The sequence below is a fragment of the Salvelinus fontinalis genome, chromosome 16, assembly GCF_029448725.1.
Source record: "Salvelinus fontinalis isolate EN_2023a chromosome 16, ASM2944872v1, whole genome shotgun sequence".
Classification (NCBI taxonomy): Eukaryota; Metazoa; Chordata; class Actinopteri; order Salmoniformes; family Salmonidae; genus Salvelinus; species Salvelinus fontinalis.
In genome coordinates this window covers 46,556,832-46,581,144 of record NC_074680.1, presented here as the reverse complement: position 1 = coordinate 46,581,144, position 24,313 = coordinate 46,556,832, and the positions used below count along the sequence as shown (strand labels likewise).

Below are 24,313 nucleotides of genomic sequence, written 5' to 3'. Positions count from 1 at the left end.
GTCAGAGCCCGATGTAGGGAATCAGAATCTGCTGGAACTTGGCTATGCACACTGGACACGCTGCCACTGCAGCCTGAAAGTCATACAAGGAACTGCAAGTCCAAAACCACAGAATATCTGTCGAGACTTGGTGTAAAGCGCACACACGTGCTACATAGCAGGTTCATCAACCAGAGTCAATGAAGCACGGCTCAAACCCACAGGGAACCGTGGTAACCTGGACACAAAACGCTGCCTGACATTGACCACGGTGGCCCAAGTGACTTGATAATGTTCCGTCGCGTGCCGCCTCATCGACGAAACCACAGCATGGCGGCCCAAGGCTCTAATCAACAGGGGTACTGTGGTAACTCTGATAAAATGCACAACCTGCATGCCGTCTAACACCTAGCCATAATAACACTAGCATGCTGTCTGACACCTAGCCATAATAACACTAGCATGCTGTCTAACACCTAGCCATAATAACACTAGCATGCTGTCTGACACCTAGCCATAATAACACTAGCATGCTGTCTGACACCTAGCCATAATAACACTAGCATGCTGTCTAACACCTAGCCATACGAACACTAGCATGCTGTCTAACACCTAGCCATAATAACACTAGCATGCTGTCTGACACCTAGCCATAATAACACTAGCATGCTGTCTAACACCTAGCCATAATAACACTAGCATGCTGTCTGACACCTAGCCATAATAACACTAGCATGCTGTCTGACACCTAGCCATAATAACACTAGCATGCTGTCTGAAACCTAGCCATAATAACACTAGCATGCTGTCTAACACCTAGCCATAATAACACTAGCATGCTGTCTAACACCTAGCCATAATAACACTAGCATGCTGTCTGACACCTAGCCATAATAACACTAGCATGCTGTCTAACACCTAGCCATAATAACACTAGCATGCTGTCTAACACCTAGCCATACGAACACTAGCATGCTGTCTAACACCTAGCCATAATAACACTAGCATGCTGTCTGACACCTAGCCATAATAACACTAGCATGCTGTCTAACACCTAGCCATAATAACACTAGCATGCTGTCTGACACCTAGCCATAATAACACTAGCATGCTGTCTAACACCTAGCCATAATAACACTAGCATGCTGTCTAACACCTAGCCATAAGAATGCTAGCATGCTGTCTGAAACCTAGCCATAAGAACAATAGCATGCTGTCTAACACCTAGCCATAATAACACTAGCATGCTGTCTAACACCTAGCCATAATAACACTAGCATGCTGTCTAACACCTAGCCATAAGAATGCTAGCATGCTGTCTGAAACCTAGCCATAAGAACAATAGCATGCTGTCTAACACCTAGCCATAAGAATGCTAGCATGCTGTCTGAAACCTAGCCATAAGAACAATAGCATGCTGTCTAACACCTAGCCATAATAACACTAGCATGCTGTCTAACACCTAGCCATAATAACACTAGCATGCTGTCTAACACCTAGCCATAATAACACTAGCATGCTGTCTGACACCTAGCCATAATAACACTAGCATGCTGTCTGACACCTAGCCATAATAACACTAGCATGCTGTCTGACACCTAGCCATAATAACACTAGCATGCTGTCTAACACCTAGCCATAATAACACTAGCATGCTGTCTAACACCTAGCCATAATAACACTAGCATGCTGTCTAACACCTAGCCATAATAACACTAGCATGCTGTCTAACACCTAGCCATAATAACACTAGCATGCTGTCTAACACCTAGCCATAATAACACTAGCATGCTGTCTGAAACCTAGCCATAATAACACTAGCATGCTGTCTGAAACCTAGCCATAATAACACTAGCATGCTGTCTAACACCTAGCCATAATAACACTAGCATGCTGTCTAACACCTAGCCATAATAACACTAGCATGCTGTCTAACACCTAGCCATAATAACACTAGCATGCTGTCTAACACCTAGCCATAAGAATGCTAGCATGCTGTCTGAAACCTAGCCATAAGAACAATAGCATGCTGTCTAACACCTAGCCATAATAACACTAGCATGCTGTCTAACACCTAGCCATAATAACACTAGCATGCTGTCTAACACCTAGCCATAATAACACTAGCATGCTGTCTAACACCTAGCCATAATAACACTAGCATGCTGTCTAACACCTAGCCATAATAACACTAGCATGCTGTCTAACACCTAGCCATAATAACACTAGCATGCTGTCTAACACCTAGCCATAATAACACTAGCATGCTGTCTAACACCTAGCCATAATAACACTAGCATGCTGTCTGAAACCTAGCCATAATAACACTAGCATGCTGTCTAACACCTAGCCATAATAACACTAGCATGCTGTCTAAAACCTAGTCATACGAACACTAGCATGCTGTCTAACACCTAGCCATACGAAAACTAGCATGCTGTCTAAAACCTAGTCATACGAACACTAGCATGCTGTCTGAAACCTAGCCATAATAACACTAGCATGCTGTCTAAAACCTAGCCATACGAAAACTAGCATGCTGTCTAAAACCTAGCCATACGAACACTAGCATGCTGTCTAACACCTAGCCATAATAACACTAGCATGCTGTCTGAAACCTAGCCATAATAACACTAGCATGCTGTCTAAAACCTAGCCATACGAACACTAGCATGCTGTCTGAAACCTAGCCATACGAACACTAGCATGCTGTCTAACACCTAGCCATACGAACACTAGCATGCTGTCTAACACCTAGCCATACGAACACTAGCATGCTGTCTAACACCTAGCCATACGAACACTAGCATGCTGTCTAACACCTAGCCATACGAACACTAGCATGCGGTCTAACACCTAGCCATACGAACACTAGCATGCTGTCTAACACCTAGCCATACGAACACTAGCATGCTAAGCCCCACTGGAAGCAGTTACATCCAAGCAATAAAACCTGAAAGGCATGTTGGGAACCCCAACTCACTGCAACACATATCACCAACTTGAACAGCGGCCAACACGCTGCCACATCGCGCCACATCGCGCCACATCGCTAGGGGAGTGAGCACACACACTATCCGATCATACATCAGGGAGATCGTACGAAGAAGAATTTTTTTTTTGAAAATGTATGCACTCACTACTTTATTTCGCTTTGGATAGCCTCCACAATCCAATGAGAAGGACATTGCTTAGAAAGCGCCCTACCCACGGGTTCGATTAGTAAAACAGTCAAACAGACCTACTTGTTCATATCCATATACAGTCGTGGCCAAAAGTTTTGAGAATGACACACATATTAATTCTGCATATTGAGTCTGCTGCTTCAGTGTCTTTAGATATTTTTGTCAGATGTTACTATGGAATACTGAAGTATAATTACAAGCATTTCATAAGTGTCAAAGGCTTTTATTGACGATTACATGAAGTTGATGCAAAGAGTCAATATTTGCAGTGTTGACCCTTAATTTAAGGGTTTTTTCGCAATCCGCCCTGGCATGCTGTCAATTAACTTCTGGGCCACATCCTGACTGATGGCAGCCCATTCTTGTATAATCAAGGCTTGGGGTTTGTCAAAATTTGTGTGTTTTTGTTTGTCCACCCGCCTCTTGAGGATTGACCACAAGTTCTCAATGGGATTAAGGTCTGGGGAGTTTCCTGGCCATGGACCCAAAATATCGATGTTTTGTTCCCCGAGCCACTTAGTTATCGCAAGGTGCTTATTGCAAGGTGCTCCATCATGCTGGAAAAGGCATTGTTCGTCACCAAACTGTTCCTGGATGGTTGGGAGAAGTTGCTCTCGGAGGATGTGTTGGTACCATTCTTTATTCATGGCTGTGTTCTTAGGCAAAATTGTGAGTGAGCCCACTCCCTTGGCTGAGAAGCAACCCCACACATGAATGGTCTCAGGATGCTTTACTGTTGGCATGACACAGGACTGATGGTAGCGCTCACCTTGTCTTCTCCGGACAAGCTTTTTTCCGGATGCCCCAAACAATCGGAAAGGGGATTCATCAGAGAAAATGACTTTACCCCAGTCCTCAGCAGTCCAATCCCTGTACCTGTTGCAGAATATCAGTCTGTCCCTGATGTTTTTCCTGGAGAGAAGTGGCTTCTTTGCTGCCCTTCTTGACACCAGGCCATCCTCCAAAAGTCTTCGCCTCACTGTGCATGCAGATGCACTCACACCTGCCTGCTGCCATTCCTGAGCAAGCTCTGTACTGGTGGTGCCCCAATCCCGCAGCTGAATCAACTTTAGGAGACGGTCCTGGCGCTTGCTGGACTTTCTTGTGCGCCCTGAAGCCTTCTTCACAATAATTGAACCGCTCTCCTTGAAATTCTTGATGGTCCGATAAATGGTTGATTTAGGTGCAATCTTACTGGCAGCAATATCCTTGCCTGTGAAGCCATTTTTGTGCAAAGCAATTATGACGGCACGTGTTTCCTTGCAGGTAACCATGGTTGACAGAGGAAGAACAATGATTCCAAGCACCACCCTCCTTTGGAAGCTTCCAGTCTGTTATTCAAACTCAATCAGCATGACAGAGTGATCTCCAGCCTTGTCCTCGTCAACAATCACACCTGTGTTAACGAGGGAATCACTGACATGATGTCAGCTGGTCCTTTTGTGGCAGGGCTGAAATGCAGTGGAAATGTTTTTGGGGGATTCAGTTAATTTGCATGGCAAAGAGGGACTTTGCAATTAATTGCAATTCATCGGATCACTCTTCATAACATTCTGGAGTATATGCAAATTGCCATCATACAAACTGAGGCAACAGACTCTGTGAAAATTAATATGTGTGTCATTCTCAAAACTTTTGGCCACGACTGTACAGTGAATTCTGAAAGTATTCAGACCCCTTGACTTTTTTCCACATTTTCTTACGTTACAGCCTTATTCTAAAATAGATGAAATTGTTTTTTCCCCTCATCTACACACGCTACCCCATAATGACGAAGCGAAAACAGTTTAGACATTTTTGCAAATGTATTAAAAATAAAAAACAGAAATACCTTATTTACAAAAATTTGGACACACTTATTCATTCAATTTTCTTTATTTGTTACTATTTTCTACATTGTAGAATAATAAAGAAGACATCAAAACTATGAAATAACACATATTGAATCATCTAGTAAAAAAAAGTTAAATAGTAAAAAAACTAAAAAGTTAAAAAGTAGAAAATCATCTAGTAAAAAAAAGTTTTAAACAAATCTAAAATATATTTTATATTTTACATTCTTCAAAGTATACACCCTTTGCCTTGATGAACGTGATCTGTAAGATAGTTCCATTATGTTTATAAAAACATTATATTTAAATTATATTTGTTGACATTCCTCTTTTCTCTTTATAATGGACCTTCATCCAGCTCCTGTGAACAGTGTGGATGTGAGTAAATCCCTCCATTTAAAAACAATGTATTTAATCTTTATTCAACTAGGCAAGTCAGTTAAGAACAAATTCTTATTTTCAATGACAGCCTACCGGGGAACAGTGGGTTAACTGCCTTGTTCAGGGGCAGAACGACAGATTTGTACCTTGTCAGCTCAGGGATTCGATCTTGCAACCTTTCGGTTACTAGCCCAACGCTCTAACCACTAGGCTACCCTGCCGCCCGCACACACACACACCAGCTTCCAATTACAGTAAATCCCAGAGAGTTTTGTTGCAGACAGTGTCGGAGAACAGAGGTTGTTTTGGGGTGTTTATTCAGCTAATAAGAATATGTTTAAGTCCCAAATGGCAAACTGTTCCATAGTGTGTTGCCTGCTTGTATTATACTGTACACACACAGGGGTCAATGATGGTGCCTGGAACTGTATTTAGACCCATTAAAACAACACGCTGTTTCCTGTTTAGTAGAATTTGATTAAAATTTATAAACTGGGTGATTCGAGCCCTGAATGCCGATTGGCTGAATGCCGTAGTATATCAGACTGTATAGCATGGGTATGCTATTCGGTCTGAAATATAAAACATTTAGTTTTACTACTAATTACATTGGTAATCAGTTTATAATAGCAATAAGGCAACCTCAGGGGTTTGTGCTACATTACAATATACCACGGCTAAGGGCTGTGTCCAGGCACTCCACGTTGCGTCGTGCATAATAACAGCCCTTAGCCGTGGTATATTGGCCATATACCCACCCTCGGGCCTTATTGCTTAATTATACACTGTCTTTAAAGGCCTTATCGATAGCCTAGTGAATTTAATCTTGTTTTATTGACTATGTTTGGCATGCCCATGTCCAGACTGTAATTTACAGTAGGCCTAGCAGTGAGAATGCTATAGCCGATGTTTAACAACATATTTCTATACTGAAGCAAGGCAATTAGAACAATGTGGGCTATTTAACGAACTAGGCTATAACGGACTAACATTCGAGTTGGAGTTGATGACCGTAAAATACACAACTTGAAGAAAGCACATATTTAGCCAATGAGCACGTTCTGATTGGTCAGTGAGGGGCAAAGCCTCGACATTCATCAAATATCCCAGCCCCTTTCACACCACCACTGCCAGGAACTGCGCCCATAATTACGGTTGTGAAAATAGCAACAATATTTCTGACACACCCCCTCCCCCGAACCTATAGCGCTACTGCCAGCGGTTACATTTACCGCTGTATTAAGTTAGTTCAACTAGAACCGCGGTTCACAGACATACCTCCTTAGCTCAGCTTCTGTTCGGAGGAGGAGGAGGAGGAGGAGGAGGAGGGCTCAACAATGCTTTTGAGGGATGCGGTCATGTGTGACCACCACAGACAAAACACAAACATATGCGCGCGCGCACACACACACACACACACACACACACACGCACACACACACACACACGCACACACACACACAAGCTTCCAATTACAGTAAATCCCAGAGAGTTTTGTTGCAGACAGTGTCGGAGAACAGAGGTTGTTTTGGGGTGTTTATTCAGCTAATAAGAATATGGTCCCAAATGGCACCCTGTTTCTATTCCCTATGAAGTGCAACACTTTTTAACCAGGTCCCATAGAGCTCTGTTCTGTCGTGCACTACTTTTTAACCAGGTCCCATAGAGCTCTGTTCTGTCGTGCACTACTTTTTAACCAGGTCCCATAGAGCTCTGTTCTGTCGTGCACTACTTTTTAACCAGGTCCCATAGAGCTCTGTTCTGTCGTGCACTACTTTTTAACCAGGACCCATAGAGCTCTGTTCTGTCGTGCACTACTTTTTAACCAGGTCCCATAGAGCTCTGTTCTGTCGTGCACTACTTTTTAACCAGGTCCCATAGAGCTCTGTTCTGTCATGCACTACTTTTTAACCAGGTCCCATAGAGCTCTGTTCTGTCGTGCACTACTTTTTAACCAGGTCCCATAGAGCTCTGTTCTGTCGTGCACTACTTTTTAACCAGGTCCCATAGAGCTCTGTTCTGTCGTGCACTACTTTTTAAACAGGACCCATAGAGCTCTGTTCTGTCGTGCACTACTTTTTAACCAGGTCCCATAGAGCTCTGTTCTGTCGTGCACTACTTTTTAACCAGGTCCCATAGAGCTCTGTTCTGTCGTGCACTACTTTTTAACCAGGTCCCATAGAGCTCTGTTCTGTCGTGCACTACTTTTTAACCAGGACCCATAGAGCTCTGTTCTGTCGTGCACTACTTTTTAACCAGGACCCATAGAGCTCTGTTCTGTCGTGCACTACTTTTTAACCAGGTCCCATAGAGCTCTGTTCTGTCGTGCACTACTTTTTAACCAGGTCCCATAGAGCTCTGTTCTGTCGTGCACTACTTTTTAACCAGAACCCATAGAGCTCTGTTCTGTCGTGCACTACTTTTTAACCAGGTCCCATAGAGCTCTGTTCTGTCGTGCACTACTTTTTAACCAGGTCCCATAGAGCTCTGTTCTGTCGTGCACTACTTTTTAACCAGGTCCCATAGAGCTCTGTTCTGTCGTGCACTACTTTTTAACCAGGTCCCATAGAGCTCTGTTCTGTCGTGCACTACTTTTTAACCAGGTCCCATAGAGCTCTGTTCTGTCGTGCACTACTTTTTAACCAGGTCCCATAGAGCTCTGTTCTGTCGTGCACTACTTTTTAACCAGGTCCCATAGAGCTCTGTTCCATCGTGCACTACTTTTTAACCAGGTCCCATAGAGCTCTGTTCTGTCGTGCACTACTTTTTAACCAGGACCCATAGAGCTCTGTTCTGTCGTGCACTACTTTTTAACCAGGTCCCATAGAGCTCTGTTCTGTCGCGGCCTCGGGTGGTCTAGTGGTCTAAGCCGATAACTCCTGTCACATATTCCACTGCAGCATAAACACCTGCTGACCAGGTGAAAGCTATGATCCCCTACTGATGTCACTTGTTAAATCCAGGGGAGGAGTCAGGTGGTTAAAGAAGGATTTTTAAGCCTTGAGACAATAGAGACATGGATTGTGTCTGTGTGCCGTTCAGAGGGTAAAAGGGGAAGACAAAATATTTAAGTGTCTTTTGAACGGGGTTTAATAGAAGGTGCCAGGAACCGGTTTGTGTCAAGAACTGCAACGCTGCTGGGTTTTTCACACTCAACAGTTTCCCGTGTGTATCAAGAATGGTCCACCACCATAAAGGACATCCAGCCAACTTGACACAACTGTGGGAAGCATTGGAGTCAACATGGACCAGCATCCCTGTGGAACAAATTGGACACCTGCTGAGGGGAGAAACGGCTCATAATAATGTCTGGAACGGAGCTGATGGAATGGAATTAAACCAAGTTGAATGTATTTCAAACCAGTCCACTCACTCCGGTCCAGCCATTACCACGAGCCCGTCCTCCACAATGAAGGTGCAGCCAACCTCCTGTGTTGTAGAGTTCATGCCCTGACGAATTGAGGCTGTTCTGAGGGTAAAATGGGATGTTCCTAATGTTTTGCACACTCAGTGTATCTTTCCTTTCTACTTCTGTCCTATCCACCAATTAAACCCAACATATGTGAGAAGTGAGGAAAAAGGAGTACAGCAGTATGTAGGGAATAGGGTGCCATGGATGTGTCCCAAAATAACACTACTGTTGACCAGGACTAGTAAGGAATGGCACTACTGTTGACCAGGACTAGTAAGGAATGGCACTACTGTTGACCAGGACTAGTAAGGAATGGCACTACTGTTGACCAGGACTAGTAAGGAATGGCACTACTGTTGACTAGGACTAGTAAGGAATGGCACTACTGTTGACTAGGACTAGTAAGGAATGGCACTACTGTTGACCAGGACTAGTAAGGAATGGCACTACTGTTGACTAGGACTAGTAAGGAATGGCACTACTGTTGACCAGGACTAGTAAGGAATGGCACTACTGTTGACCAGGACTAGTAAGGAATGGCACTACTGTTGACCAGGACTAGTAAGGAATGGCACTACTGTTGACTAGGACTAGTAAGGAATGGCACTACTGTTGACCAGGACTAGTAAGGAATGGCATTACTGTTGACCAGGACTAGTAAGGAATGGCATTACTGTTGACCAGGACTAGTAAGGAATGGCACTACTCTTGACCAGGACTAGTAAGGAATGGGGTGCACCTTTTGTATAGACTCACCGCTGTGCTCAGACTCACCGCTGTGCTCAGACTCACCGCTGTGCTCAGACTCACCGCTGTGCTCAGACTCACCGCTGTGCTCAGACTCACCGCTGTGCTCAGACTCACCGCTGTGCCCGTGTTTCATTTCAGTGAAACAGAATGTGAGCTTGCGAGATGAGGCTGGTCTAATGTGGCTAGTACTACAGTCCAGTGTACTACATACTACATAGTACTACAGCCTAGTGTACTACAGTCCAGTGTACTACAGTCTAGTGTACTACAGTCCAGTGTACTACATAGTACTACAGTCCAGTGTACTACAGTCCAGTGTACTACATAGTACTACAGCCTTGTGTACTACAGTCCAGTGTACTACATACTACTACAGCCTAGTGTACTACAGTCTAGTGTACTACAGTCTAGTGTACTACAGTCTAGTGTACTACAGTCTAGTGTACTACAGTCCAGTGTACTACAGTCCAGTGTACTACAGTCCAGTGTACTACATAGTACTACAGCCTTGTGTACTACAGTCCAGTGTACTACATACTACTACAGCCTTGTGTACTACAGTCCAGTGTACTACATACTACTACAGCCTAGTGTACTACAGTCCAGTGTACTACAGTCCAGTGTACTACATAGTACTACAGCCTTGTGTACTACAGTCAACTACAGCCTAGTGTACTACAGTCCAGTGTACTACAGTCTAGTGTACTACAGTCCAGTGTACTACAGTCTAGTGTACTACAGTCTAGTGTACTACAGTCTAGTGTACTACAGTCTAGTGTACTACAGTCTAGTGTACTACAGTCTAGTGTACTACAGTCTAGTGTACTACAGTCCAGTGTACTAGAGTCTAGTGTACTAGAGTCTAGTGTACTACAGTCCAGTGTACTACATAGTACTACAGCCTAGTATACTACAGTCCAGTGTACTACATAGTACTACAGCCTAGTGTACTACAGTACAGTGTACTACATAGTACTACAGTCCAGTGTACTACAGTCCAGTGTACTACATAGTACTACAGTCCAGTGTACTACAGTCCAGTGTACTACAGTCTAGTGTACTACATAGTACTACAGTCCAGTGTACTACAGTCCAGTGTACTACATAGTACTACAGTCCAGTGTACTACAGTCCAGTGTACTACATAGTACTACAGTCCAGTGTACTACAGTCCAGTCAGTGTCAATAGTGACCAGGGTATTGTTGAACCCACCTTCAGCTCCAATGGACACCAGTTTGACTCCTTTACTGGTTATGTAGTGGAGAGCTTTGTTGACGTTGGAGATCTTGTGGACTCTCATCTTCCCTCTCTCTGGTTTGGCCAAGCGCTCTCCTGGACAGGAAACACAATCAGAGGTCAGGGGTTAGAGGTCACTATCGAACAGGAAACTACAGATACTAGGGCTGGGAATAGCCAGGGACCTCATGATACGATATGTATTGAATAGTCAGAGACCTCATGATACGATATGTATTGAATAGTCAGGGACCTCATGATACGATATGTATTGAATAACCAGGGACCTCATGATACGATATGTATTGAATAACCAGGGACCTCATGATACGATATGTATTGAATAGTCAGGGACCTCATGATACGATATGTATTGAATAGTCAGGGACCTCATGATACGATATGTATTGAATAGTCAGGGACCTCATGATACGATATGTATTGAATAGCCTGGGACCTCATGATACAATATGTATTGAATAGTCAGGGACCTCATGATACGATATGTATTGAATAGTCAGGGACCTCATGATACGATACGTATTGAATAGTCAGGGACCTCATGATACGATATGTATTGAATAGCCAGGGACCTCATGATACGATATGTATTGAATAGCCAGGGACCTCATGATACGATATGTATTGAATAGCCAGGGACCTCATGATACGATATGTATTGAATAGCCAGGGACCTCATGATACGATATGTATTGAATAGCCAGGGACCTCATGATACGATATGTATTGAATAGCCAGGGACCTCATGATACGATATGTATTGAATAGCCAGGGACCTCATGATACGATATGTATTGAATAGCCAGGGACCTCATGATACGATATGTATTGAATAGCCAGGGACCTCGTGATACGATATGTATTGAATAGCCAGGGACCTCGTGATACGATATGTATTGAATAACCAGGGACCTCATGATACGATATGTATTGAATAGTCAGGGACATCATGATACGATATGTATTGAATAGCCAGGGACCTCATGATACGATATGTATTGAATAGCCAGGGACCTCATGATACGATATGTATTGAATAGTCAGGGACCTCATGATACGATATGTATTGAATAGTCTGGGACCTCATGATACGATATGTATTGAATAGTCAGGGACCTCATGATACGATATGTATTGAATAGTCAGGGACCTCACGATACGATATTATCACCATTCTTAGGTGCCGATACGATATGTATTGCGATTCTATATGTCCAAACACATGGCTCACTGCATTCTGCAGAGGGACAAGAGAAAGCCATGAGAAAATTAGTTTTGGCGGTAAAACATGTTGGCTCACCATTTAAAACATTTAAAAAGAAAATGGAGAACTAGCTACAGGATGATAAATACCAGAGCTTTGGCACCGGTACGGCCGACTAGCGATACCTAACGTTAACAACAACATCAAGTCGATACTTGGAGTCACAGTATCGATACAAAATATAAAAAATAATATTGCAATACTCTACTATATCGATTTTTCCCCCATCCCTAACAGATACAGTTAAAGTCGGAAGTTTACATACACTTAGGTTGGAGTCATTAAAATTCGTTTTTCAACCACTCCACACATTTCTTGTTCACAAACTATAGTTTTGGCAAGTCGGTTAGGACATCTACTTTGTGCATAACACAAGTAATTTTTTCCAACAATTGTTCACAGACAGATTATTTCACTTATAATTCACTGTATCACAATTCCAGTGGGTCAGAAAATTACATCCACTAAGTTGACTGTGGCTTTAAACAGCTTGGAAAATGACAGGAAATTATGTCATGGCTTTAGAAGCTTCTGATAGGCTAATTGACTATTTCAGGTCTACCTTCAAACTCAGTGCCTCTTTGCTTGACATCATGGGAAAATCAAAAGAAATCAGCCAAGACCTCCACAAGTCTGGTTCATCCTTGGGAGCAATTTCCAAACGCTTGAAGGTACCACGTTCATCTGTACAAACAATAGTACGCAAGTATAAACACCATGGGACCACGCAGCCGTCATACCGCTCAGGAAGGAGACGCGTTCTGTCTCCTAGAGATGAACGTACTTTGGTGCGAAAAGTGCAAATCAATCCCAGAACAACAGCAAAGGACCTTGTGAAGATGCTGGAGGAAACAGGTACAAACGTATCTATATCCACAGTAAAACGAGTCCTATATCGACATAACCCGAAAGGCCGCTCAGCAAGGAGGAAGCCACTGCTCCAAAACCACCATAAAAAAGACAGACTACGGTTTGCAACTGCACATGGGGAAAAAGATCATACTTCTTGGAGAAATGTTCTCTGGTCTGATGAAACAAAAATAGAACTGTTTGGCCATAATGACCATCGTTATGTTTGGAGGAAAAAGGGGGAGGCTTGCAAACCGAAGAACACCATCCCAACCGTGAAGCACGGGGTGGAGGCATCATGTTGTGGGGGTGCTTTGCTGCAGGAGGGACTGGTGCACATCACAAAATAGATGGCATCATGAGGCAGTAAAATTATGTGATATATTGAAGCTACATCTCAAGACATCAGTCAGGAAGTTAAATTTTGGTCGCAAATGGGACAATGACCCAAAGCAAACTTCCAAAGTTGTGGCAAAATTGCTTAAGGACAACAAAGTCAAGGTATTGGAGTGGCCATCACAAAGCCCTGACCTCAGTCCTATAGAAAATGTGTGGGCAGAATTGAAAAAACATGTGTGAGCAAGGAGGCCTACAAACCTGACTCAGTTACACCAGCTCTGTCAGCAGGAATGGGCCAAAATTCACCCAACTTATTGTGAGAAGCTTGTGGAAGGCTACCAAAAACCTTTGACCCAATTTAAACAATTTAAAGGCAATGCTACCAAATACTAATTGAGTGTATGTAAACTTCTGACCCACTGCGAATGTGATGAAAGAAATAAAAGCTGAAATAAATCATTCTCTCTACTATTATTCTGACATTTCACATTCATTCTTAAAATAAAGTGGTGATCCTAACTGACCTAAAACAGGGAATTTTTACTGGGATTAAATGTCAGGAATTATGAAAAACTGAGTTTAAATGTATTTGGCTAAGGTGTATGTAAACTTCAGACTTCAACTGTAGATATACATTTACATTACATTTAAGTCATTTAGCAGACGCTCTTATCCAGAGCGACTTACAAATTGGTGCATTCACCTTATGATATCCAGTGGAACAACCACTTTACAATAGTGCATCTAACTCTTTTAAGGGGGGGGGGGGGTTAGAAGGATTACTTTATCCTATCCTAGGTATTCCTTAAAGAGGTGGGGTTTCAGGTGTCTCCGGAAGGTGGTGATTGACTCCGCTGACCTGGCGTCGTGAGGGAGTTTGTTCCACCATTGGGGTGCCAGAGCAGCGAACAGTTTTGACTGGGCTGAGCGGGAACTGTACTTCCTCAGAGGTAGGGAGGCGAGCAGGCCAGAGGTGGATGAACGCAGTGCCCTTGTTTGGGTGTAGGGCCTGATCAGAGCCTGAAGGTACGGAGGTGCCGTTCCCCTCACAGCTCCGTAGGCAAGCACCATGGTCTTGTAGCGGATGCGAGCTTCAACTGGAAGCCAGTGGAGAGAGCGGAGGAGCGGGGTGACGTGAGAGAACTTGGGAAAGTTGAACACCAGACGGGCTGCGGCGTTCTGAATGAGTTGTAGGGGTTCAATGGCACAGGCAGGGAGCCCAGCCAACAGCGAGTTGCAGTAATCCAGACGGGAGATGACAAGTGCCTGGATTAGGACCTGCGCCGCTTCCTGCGTGAGGCAGGGTCGTACTCTGCGAATGTTGTAGAGCATGAACCTACAGGAACGGGTCACCGCCTTGATGTTAGTTGAGAACGACAGGGTGTTGTCCAGGATCACGCCAAGGTTCTTAGCACTCTGGGAGGAGGACACAATGGAGTTGTCAACCGTGATGGCGAGATCATGGAACGGGCAGTCCTTCCCCGGGAGGAAGAGCAGCTCCGTCTTGCCGAGGTTCAGCTTGAGGTGGTGATCCGTCATCCACACTGATATGTCTGCCAGACATGCAGAGATGCGATTCACCACCTGGTTATCAGAGGGGGGAAAGGAGAAGATTAATTGTGTGTCGTCTGCATAGCAATGATAGGAGAGACCATGTGAGGATATGACAGAGCCAAGTGACTTGGTGTATAGCGAGAATAGGAGAGGGCCTAGAACAGAGCCCTGGGGGACACCAGTGGTGAGAGCACGTGGTGCGGAGACAGATTCTCGCCACGCCACCTGGTAGGAGCGACCTGTCAGGTAGGACGCAATCCAAGCGTGGGCCGCGCCGGAGATGCCCAGCTCGGAGAGGGTGGAGAGGAGGATCTGATGGTTCACAGTATCAAAGGCAGCCGATAGGTCTAGAAGGATGAGAGCAGAGGAGAGAGAGTTAGCTTTAGCAGTGCGGAGCGCCTCCGTGACACAGAGAAGAGCAGTCTCAGTTGAATGACTAGTCTTGAAACCTGACTGATTTGGATCAAGAAGGTCATTCTGAGAGAGATAGCAGGAGAGCTGGCCAAGGACGGCACGTTCAAGAGTTTTGGAGAGAAAAGAAAGAAGGGATACTGGTCTGTAGTTGTTGACATCGGAGGGATCGAGTGTAGGTTTTTTCAGAAGGGGTGCAACTCTCGCTCTCTTGAAGACGGAAGGGACGTAGCCAGCGGTCAAGGATGAGTTGATGAGCGAGATGAGGTAAGGGAGAAGGTCTCCGGAAATGGTCTGGAGAAGAGAGGAGGGGATAGGGTCAAGCGGGCAGGTTGTTGGGCGGCCGGCCGTCACAAGACGCGAGATTTCATCTGGAGAGAGAGGGGAGAAAGAGGTCAAAGCACAGGGTAGGGCAGTGTGAGCAGAACCAGCGGTGTCGTTTGACTTAGCAAACGAGGATCGGATGTCATCGACCTTCTTTTCAAAATGGTTGACGAAGTCATCAGCAGAGAGGGAGGAGGGGGGAGGAGGGGGAGGAGGATTCAGGAGGGAGGAGAAGGTGGCAAAGAGCTTCCTAGGGTTAGAGGCAGATGCTTGGAATTTAGAGTGGTAGAAATTGGCTTTAGCAGCAGAGACAGAAGAGGAGAAGGTAGAGAGGAGGGAGTGAAAGGATGCCAGGTCCGCAGGGAGGCGAGTTTTCCTCCATTTCCGCTCGGCTGCCCGGAGCCCTGTTCTGTGAGCTCGCAATGAGTCGTCGAGCCACGGAGCAGGAGGGGAGGACCGAGCCGGCCTGGAGGATAGGGGACATAGAGAGTTAAAGGATGCAGAAAGGGAGGAGAGGAGGGTTGAGGAGGCAGAATCAGGAGATAGGTTGGAGAAGGTTTGAGCAGAGGGAAGAGATGATAGGATGGAAGAGGAGAGAGTAGCGGGGGAGAGAGAGCGAAGGTTGGGACGGCGCGATACCATCCGAGTAGGGGCAGTGTGGGAAGTGTTGGATGAGAGCGAGAGGGAAAAGGATACAAGGTAGTGGTCGGAGACTTGGAGGGGAGTTGCAATGAGATTAGTGGAAGAACAGCATCTAGTAAAGATGAGGTCAAGCGTATTGCCTGCCTTGTGAGTAGGGGGGGAAGGTGAGAGGGTGAGGTCAAAAGAGGAGAGGAGTGGAAAGAAGGAGGCAGAGAGGAATGAGTCAAAGGTAGACATGGGGAGGTTAAAGTCACCCAGAACTGTGAGAGGTGAGCCATCCTCAGGAAAGGAACTTATCAGGGCGTCAAGCTCATTGATGAACTCTCCAAGGGAACCTGGAGGGCGATAAGTGATAAGGATGTTAAGCTTGAAAGGGCTGGTAACTGTGACAGCATGGAATTCAAAGGAGGCGATAGACAGATGGGTCAGGGGAGAAAGAGAGAATGTCCACTTGGGAGAGATGAGGATCCCAGTGCCACCACCCCGCTGACCAGAAGCTCTCGGGGTGTGCGAGAACACGTGGGCAGACGAGGAGAGAGCAGTAGGAGTAGCAGTGTTATCAGTGGTAATCCATGTTTCCGTCAGTGCCAAGAAGTCGAGGGACTGGAGGGAAGCATAGGCTGAGATGAACTCTGCCTTGTTGGCCGCAGATCGGCAGTTCCAGAGGCTGCCTGAGACCTGGAACTCCACGTGGGTCGTGCGCGCTGGGACCACCAGGTTAGAGTAGCAGCGGCCACGCGGTGTGAAGCGTTTGTATGGTCTGTGCAGAGAGGAGAGAACAGGGATAGACAGACACATAGTTGACAGGCTACAGAAGAGACTACGCTAATGCAAAGGAGATTGGAATGACAAGTGGACTACACGTCTCGAATGTTCAGAAAGTTAAGCTTACGTTGCAAAAAATCTTATTGACTAAAATGATATAGTACTGCTGGCTGGTGAAATAGGCTAGCTAGCAGTGGCTGCGCTGTTGACTTTGTTTGAAAGTGTAGCTGGCTAGGTAACCTCTAACTGGCTAGGTAACCTCGACAATTACTCTAGACTACACAATTATCTTGGATACAAAGACGGCTATATAGCCAGCTAAGATGAAACAAATCAAACTGTTGTACTGTAATGAAATGAAATGTTATACTACCTGTGGAGCAAAGCGGAATGCAACTACTCGCTCCAACCCGGAAGTGCGTATCGTAGAGGGAGAGGCAATAGAAGTGTTGTTTCTTGTATTATTGTCTTTTGTGTCTTTAGAGGACTGCTTCACCTTAATGTCCCTTTTCCCCCCTTTCCCTTTTCTTCTGTCCTTATTTTGTCCCACTTTGTCCCTTCTTTGTCCCTTCTTCTCTTCTGCCAACTAGACACTCCTTGTTAGCTAGCTAGCTTCTTCCAGGAAATATACCTCCCTATTATTTTCTTAACTACATCTCTTGCCTAGAGTAACCATGTAGGACCATGTAGGCACCATGCAGCTCAATGTAGGCCCCATGTAGGAACCATGCAGCTCAATAGAGGCCCCATGTAGGCACCATGCAGCTCAATGTAGGCACCATGCATGGCCCATGTAGGCACCATGCAGCTCAATGTGGGCCCCATGTAGGCACCATGCAGCTCAATAGAAGCCCTGTGTAGGCCCCATGCAGCTCAATGTAGGAACCATGTAGGAACCATGTAGCACCATGTAGACCCCATGTAGCACCATGTAGGCCCTATGCAGCACCATGTAGGCCCTATGTAGGAACCATGCAGGGCCCATGGAGGAACCATGCAGGGCCCATGTAGGCCCCATGCAGCACCATGTAGGCCCCATGTAGGCCCCATGCAGCACCATGTAGGCCCCATGTAGGCCCCATGTAGGCCCCATGTAGGCCCCATGCAGCTCAATGTAGGCACCATGCATGGCCCATGTAGGCACCATGCAGCTCAATGTGGGCCCCATGTAGGCACCATGCAGCTCAATAGAAGCCCTGTGTAGGCCCCATGCAGCTCAATGTAGGAACCATGTAGGAACCATGTAGCACCATGTAGGCCCCATGTAGCACCATGTAGGCCCTATGCAGCACCATGTAGGCCCTATGTAGGCCCCATGCAGGCCCCATGCAGCACCATGTAGGCACCATGTAGGCCCCATACAGCACCATGTAGGCACCATGCAGGCCCCATGTAGGCCCCATGCAGGCCCCATGCAGCACCATGTAGGCACCATGTAGGCCCCATGTAGGCCCCATGCAGGCCCCATGCAGCACCATGTAGGCCCCATGTAGGCCCCATGCAGCACCATGTAGGCCCCATGCAGGCCCCATGCAGCACCATGTAGGCACCATGCAGGCCCCATGCAGCACCATGTAGGCACCATGTAGGCACCATGCAGGCCCCATGCAGCACCATGTAGGCCCCATACAGCACCATGTAGGCCCCATACAGCACCATGTAGGCCCCATGCAGCACCATGTAGGCCCCATGTAGGAACCATGCAGGGCCCATGTAGGAACCATGCAGGGCCCATGTAGGAACCATGCAGGGCCCATGTAGGCCCCATGTAGGCCCCATGCAGCACCATGTAGGCCCCATGTAGGCCCCATGCAACACCATGTAGGCCCCATGTAGCACCATGTAGGCCCCATGTAGGCCCCATGCAGCACCATGTAGGCCCCATGTAGGCCCCATGTAGGCCCCATGCAGCACCATGTAGGCCCCATGTAGCACCATGTAGGCCCCATGCAGCACCATGTAGGCCCTATGCAGCACCATGTAGGCCCCATGTAGCACCATGTGGGCCCCATGCAGCACCCATGCAGCACCATGTAGGCCCCATGTAGGCCCTATGCAGCACCATGTAGGCCCTATGCAGCACCATGTAGGCCCCATGCAGCACCATGTAGGCCCCATGTAGCACCATGTAGGCCCCATGCAGGCCCCATGTAGGCCCCATGCAACACCATGTAGGCCCCATGCAGGCCCCATGTAGGCCCCATGTAGGCCCCATGCAGCACCATGTAGGCCCCATGCAGGCCCCATGCAGGCACCATGTAGGCCCCATGTAGGCCCCATGCAACACCATGTAGGCCCCATGCAGGCCCCATGTAGGCCCCATGTAGGCCCCATGCAGCACCATGTAGGCCCCATGCAGGCCCCATGTAGGCCCCATGTAGGCCCCATGCAACACCATGTAGGCCCCATGCAACACCATGTAGGCCCATGTAGGCCCCATGCAACACCATGTAGGCCCATGTAGGCCCCATGCAACACCATGTAGGCCCCATGCAACACCATGTAGGCCCATGTAGGCCCCATGCAACACCATGTAGGCCCCATGTAGCACCATGTAGGCCCCATGCAGCACCATGTAGCACCATGTAGGCCCCATGCAACACCATGTAGGCCCCATGTAGGCCCCATGCAACACCATGTAGGCCCCATGCAACACCATGTAGGCCCATGTAGGCCCCATGCAACACCATGTAGGCCCCATGTAGCACAATGTAGGCCCCATGCAGCACCATGTAGGCCCCATGCAGCACCATGTAGGCACCATTAGAGATACAGTGCCGTGAAAAATAAATTTACCCCCTTTCTGATTTTCTCTACTTTTGCATATTTTTGATAGTGAATGTTATTAAATCTTCAACCAAAACCTAATTTTAAATAAAGGGAACTGGTGTTTACAAATAACAAAACAATATGTATACTTATTTTATTTATTTAATTGACAAAGTTATGCAACACCCAATGCCCCTGTGTGAAAAAGTATTTGCCCCATTACACTCAATAACTGTTTGTTCCACCTTTAGCTGCAACGACTGCAACCAAATGCTTCCTGTAGTTGTTGATCAGTTTCTCATGTCACTGTGGAGGAATTTTGGCATTAAATGTCAGGAATTGTGTTAAACTTAGTTTAAATGTATTTGGCTAAGGTGTATGTAAACTTCCGACTTCAACTGTACATGTGGGCACCATTCAGATGCATGGGGCACCATTAGAGATACGTGGGCACCATTCAGATACATGGGGCACCATTAGAGATGCATGGGGCACCATTAGAGATACGTGGGCACCATTCAGATACATGGGGCACCATTAGAGATACGTGGGCACCATTAGAGATGCGTGGGGCACCATTAGAGATGCATGGGGCACCATTAGAGATGCATGGGGCACCATTAGAGAAGCGTGGGGCACCATTAGAGATACATGTGGGACCATTAGAGATGCATGGGGCACCATTAGAGATGCATGGGGCACCATTAGAGAAGCGTGGGGCACCATTAGAGATACATGTGGGACCATTAGAGATGCATGGGGCACCATTAGAGATACATGTGGGCACCATTATAGATGCATGGGGCACCATTAGAGATGCATGGGGCACCATTACAGATACATGGGGCACCATTACAGATACATGGGGCACCATTACAGATATATGTGGGGCACGATTAGAGATATATGTGGGGCACCATTAGAGATGCATGGGGCACCATTACAGATACATGGGGCACCATTACAGATATATGTGGGGCACCATTATAGATGCATGGGGCACCATTAGAGATGCATGGGGCACCATTACAGATACATGGGGGCACCATTAGAGATACATGTGGGCACCATTACAGATACATGGGGCACCATTACAGATATATGTGGGGCACCATTACAGATACATGGGGGCACCATTACAGATACATGGGGCACCATTACAGATATATGTGGGGCACCATTATAGATGCATGGGGCACCATTAGAGATGCATGGGGCACCATTACAGATACATGGGGGCACCATTAGAGATACATGTGGGCACCATTAGAGATACATGTGGGCACCATTACAGATACATGTGGACACCATTAGAGATACATGTGGGCACCATTAGAGATACATGTGGACACCATTAGAGATGCATGGGGCACCATTACAGATACATGTGGACACCATTATAGATGCATGGGGCACCATTACAGATACATGTGGACACCATTAGAAATACATGTGGGCACCATTAGAGATATGTGGACACCATTAGAGATGCATGGGGCACCATTAGAGATGCATGGGGCACCATTAGAGATACGTGGGCACCATTAGAGATACATGTGGGACCATTAGATATGCATGGGGCACCATTAGAGATACATGTGGGCACCATTAGAGATGCATGGGGCACCATTAGAGATGCATGGGGCACCATTAGAGATGCATGGGGCACCATTAGAGATGCATGGGGCACCATTCAGATACATGTGGGCACCATTAGAGATGCATGGGGCACCATTCAGATGCATGGGGCACCATTAGAGATGCATGGGGCACCATTAGAGATGCATGGGGCACCATTAGAGATGCATGGGGCACCATTAGAGATGCATGGGGCACCATTAGAGATGCATGGGGCACCATTCAGATACATGTGGGCACCATTAGAGATGCGTGGGGCACCATTAGAGATGCGTGGGGCACCATTAGAGATGCGTGGGGCACCATTAGAGATACGTGGGCACCATTAGAGATGCGTGGGGCACCATTAGAGATGCGTGGGGCACCATTAGAGATACGTGGGCACCATTAGAGATGCGTGGGGCACCATTAGAGATGCGTGGGGCACCATTAGAGATACGTGGGGCACCATTAGAGATGCGTGGGGCACCATTAGAGATACGTGGGCACCATTAGAGATGCGTGGGGCACCATTAGAGATACGTGGGCACCATTAGAGATGCGTGGGGCACCATTAGAGATGCGTGGGGCACCATTAGAGATACGTGGGCACCATTAGAGATGCGTGGGGCACCATTAGAGATGCGTGGGGCACCATTAGAGATACGTGGGCACCATTAGAGATGCGTGGGGCACCATTAGAGATACGTGGGCACCAGGCCTCTCCTCCTCACCTGATATGACCTCAAGCAGCAGCATGAGTTTCAGTCCGTCTCTGAAGTCCTCCTCGATGTTCTCGATCTGCGTTCCTGCTTTCCTCAGGTGGGAGTTACACCAGGCCGTGAACGTCTAGTGAAGAGAGAGGAGCAGACATCAGTGAGTAAGAAAGGAGCAGGGTGGTAGTTACCATGGATGGCGAAGTTACTATGGTGTTTGTTACTATGGTGCAGGCATAGTGAAGATGAGAATACAGAATAGAACACGGTAGAGAACAATAGAACACAGTAGAAAACACTAGAATAGAACATGGTAGAGAACATTAGAATAGAACACAGTAGAGAACACTAGAATAGAACACAGTAAAGAACAATAGAATAGAACACGGTAAAGAACAATAGAATAGAACACGGTAGAGGACAATAGAACACAGTAGAAAACACTAGAATAGAACACGGTAGAGAACACTAGAATAGAACACAGTAGAGAACACAGTAGAGAACACTAGAATAGAACACAGTAGAGAACACTAGAATAGAACACAGTAGAGAACACTAGAATAGAACACAGTAGAGAACACTGGAATAGAACACGGTTGAGAACACTTGATAAGAACACGGTAGAGAACACAAAATAAGAACACAGTAGAGAACACTCGAATAGAACACAGTAGAGAACACTCGAATAGAACACGGTAGAGAACACTAGAATATAACACGGTAGAGAACACTAGAATAGAACACGGTAGAGAACACTACAATAGAACACAGTAGAGAACACTAGAATAGAACACAGTAGAGAACACTAGAATAGAACACAGTAGAGAACAATACAATATAATACAGTAGAGAACTACATAATATAATACAGTAGAGACCTACATAATATAATACAGTAGAGGACAATATAATAGAACACAGTAGAGAACAACAGAATAGAACACAGTAGAGAACAATATAATACAGTAGAGAACAATAAAATAGAACACAGTAGAGAACAATAAAATAGAACACAGTAGAGAACAATAAAATAGAACACAGTAGAGAACAATAAAATAGAACACAGTAGAGAACAATAGAATAGAATACAGTAGAGAACAATAAAATAGAATACAGTAGAGAACAATAAAATAGAACACAGTAGAGAACAATAGAATAGAATACAGTAGAGAACAATAAAATAGAACACAGTAGAGAACAATAGAATATAACACAGTAGAGAATAAAATAGAACACAGTAGAGAACAATAGAATAGATCACAGTAGAGAACACTAGAATAGAACACAGTAGAGAACACTAGAATAGAACACAGTAGAGAACACTAGAATAGAACACAGTAGAGAATAAAGTAGAATAGATCTAATCCTGAATGCTGATTAGTTAAAACCGCATTCCAGCCGGTGTCTATTCCACAAATTGCCACCGGCTAAATCTATTGCGTTAAAATGCCTGTTTAATCTGTTCCATCTGACTGTGCGATCCACTGTCTCATCAGCCCAGGCAGGGAAGTTATAAACGTCATCTCCACTATTAAAAGCATCTAGACATTATCTCACATTTCTTTTAGACTAACATTTAGTTTTCAACAGTGGAGATTTGTATAAACTTCCTGTCTGTCTCTCTGACATTTGCAACATTGTTTCAATATTCAAATTCGTTCTCTAACTGTCCGGTGGTAATGAACGTGTCTCGAGTCTGGACGAGACAGACAGACAGGCAGCGTTTCTCAGCCAGTCAAAATCATGAATCAGCTGCCATCATTTTTATGGATATATAGTGTAACGACCCTGGGTTTATAAGCGCGGAAATCGACTCTGCCGCTTGAGCATGCTTTTGCGGCACAGTCGATAGCGCGCCGGACCTCGGGCTAGGAGGTCGAGGGTTCGAGAAAGAAATGTCAATTTAAAAAAATGTACAACGAGGTGCAGTTAGTTTTCAGTGTTTCCAGCTTCAGTTAGAAGTGATTGTGTTAGCTGTGTTGCTGGCTAGCTCCTCTGAACAACAGTGTCCTGACGAGAGAACACATTTTCTATACCAGGTGGAATCGCATATCATTAGCTCATTGCTATGGACGTATCCAAATAAATGTCACAAGAAAACAGCTTAAACAAATGCAAATGCAGCTACTTTGCTGTTATTCTGGCTGCACTGTTTGACGTGACTGTAAGTTAGCTGTAGTTGGCTAGCTAGCTTGCAAGGGATATGAACGTTGCCAGCCAGTATGACAACGGAACATTTAGAACGAACGACTGGGTCGCGTCCATA

At 45.9% G+C, this 24,313-nt stretch overlaps 1 protein-coding gene across 6 annotated transcripts in view; it reads right to left on the bottom strand.

The window, feature by feature from the left end:
• The window catches only part of LOC129813256 (alpha-actinin-1), a 195,728-nt gene that overhangs the window by 111,813 nt on the left and 59,602 nt on the right, over window positions 1-24,313 (bottom strand). For all 6 annotated transcript variants that reach the window (XM_055865556.1, XM_055865558.1, XM_055865561.1 and 3 more), the window contains exons 2-3: window positions 22,066-22,180; window positions 10,753-10,872 (exon numbers count right to left, since the gene is read on the bottom strand). In XM_055865556.1, the coding sequence (XP_055721531.1) occupies window positions 10,753-10,872; window positions 22,066-22,180 (235 nt within the window). The remainder of the gene's footprint in view (window positions 1-10,752; window positions 10,873-22,065; window positions 22,181-24,313) is intronic.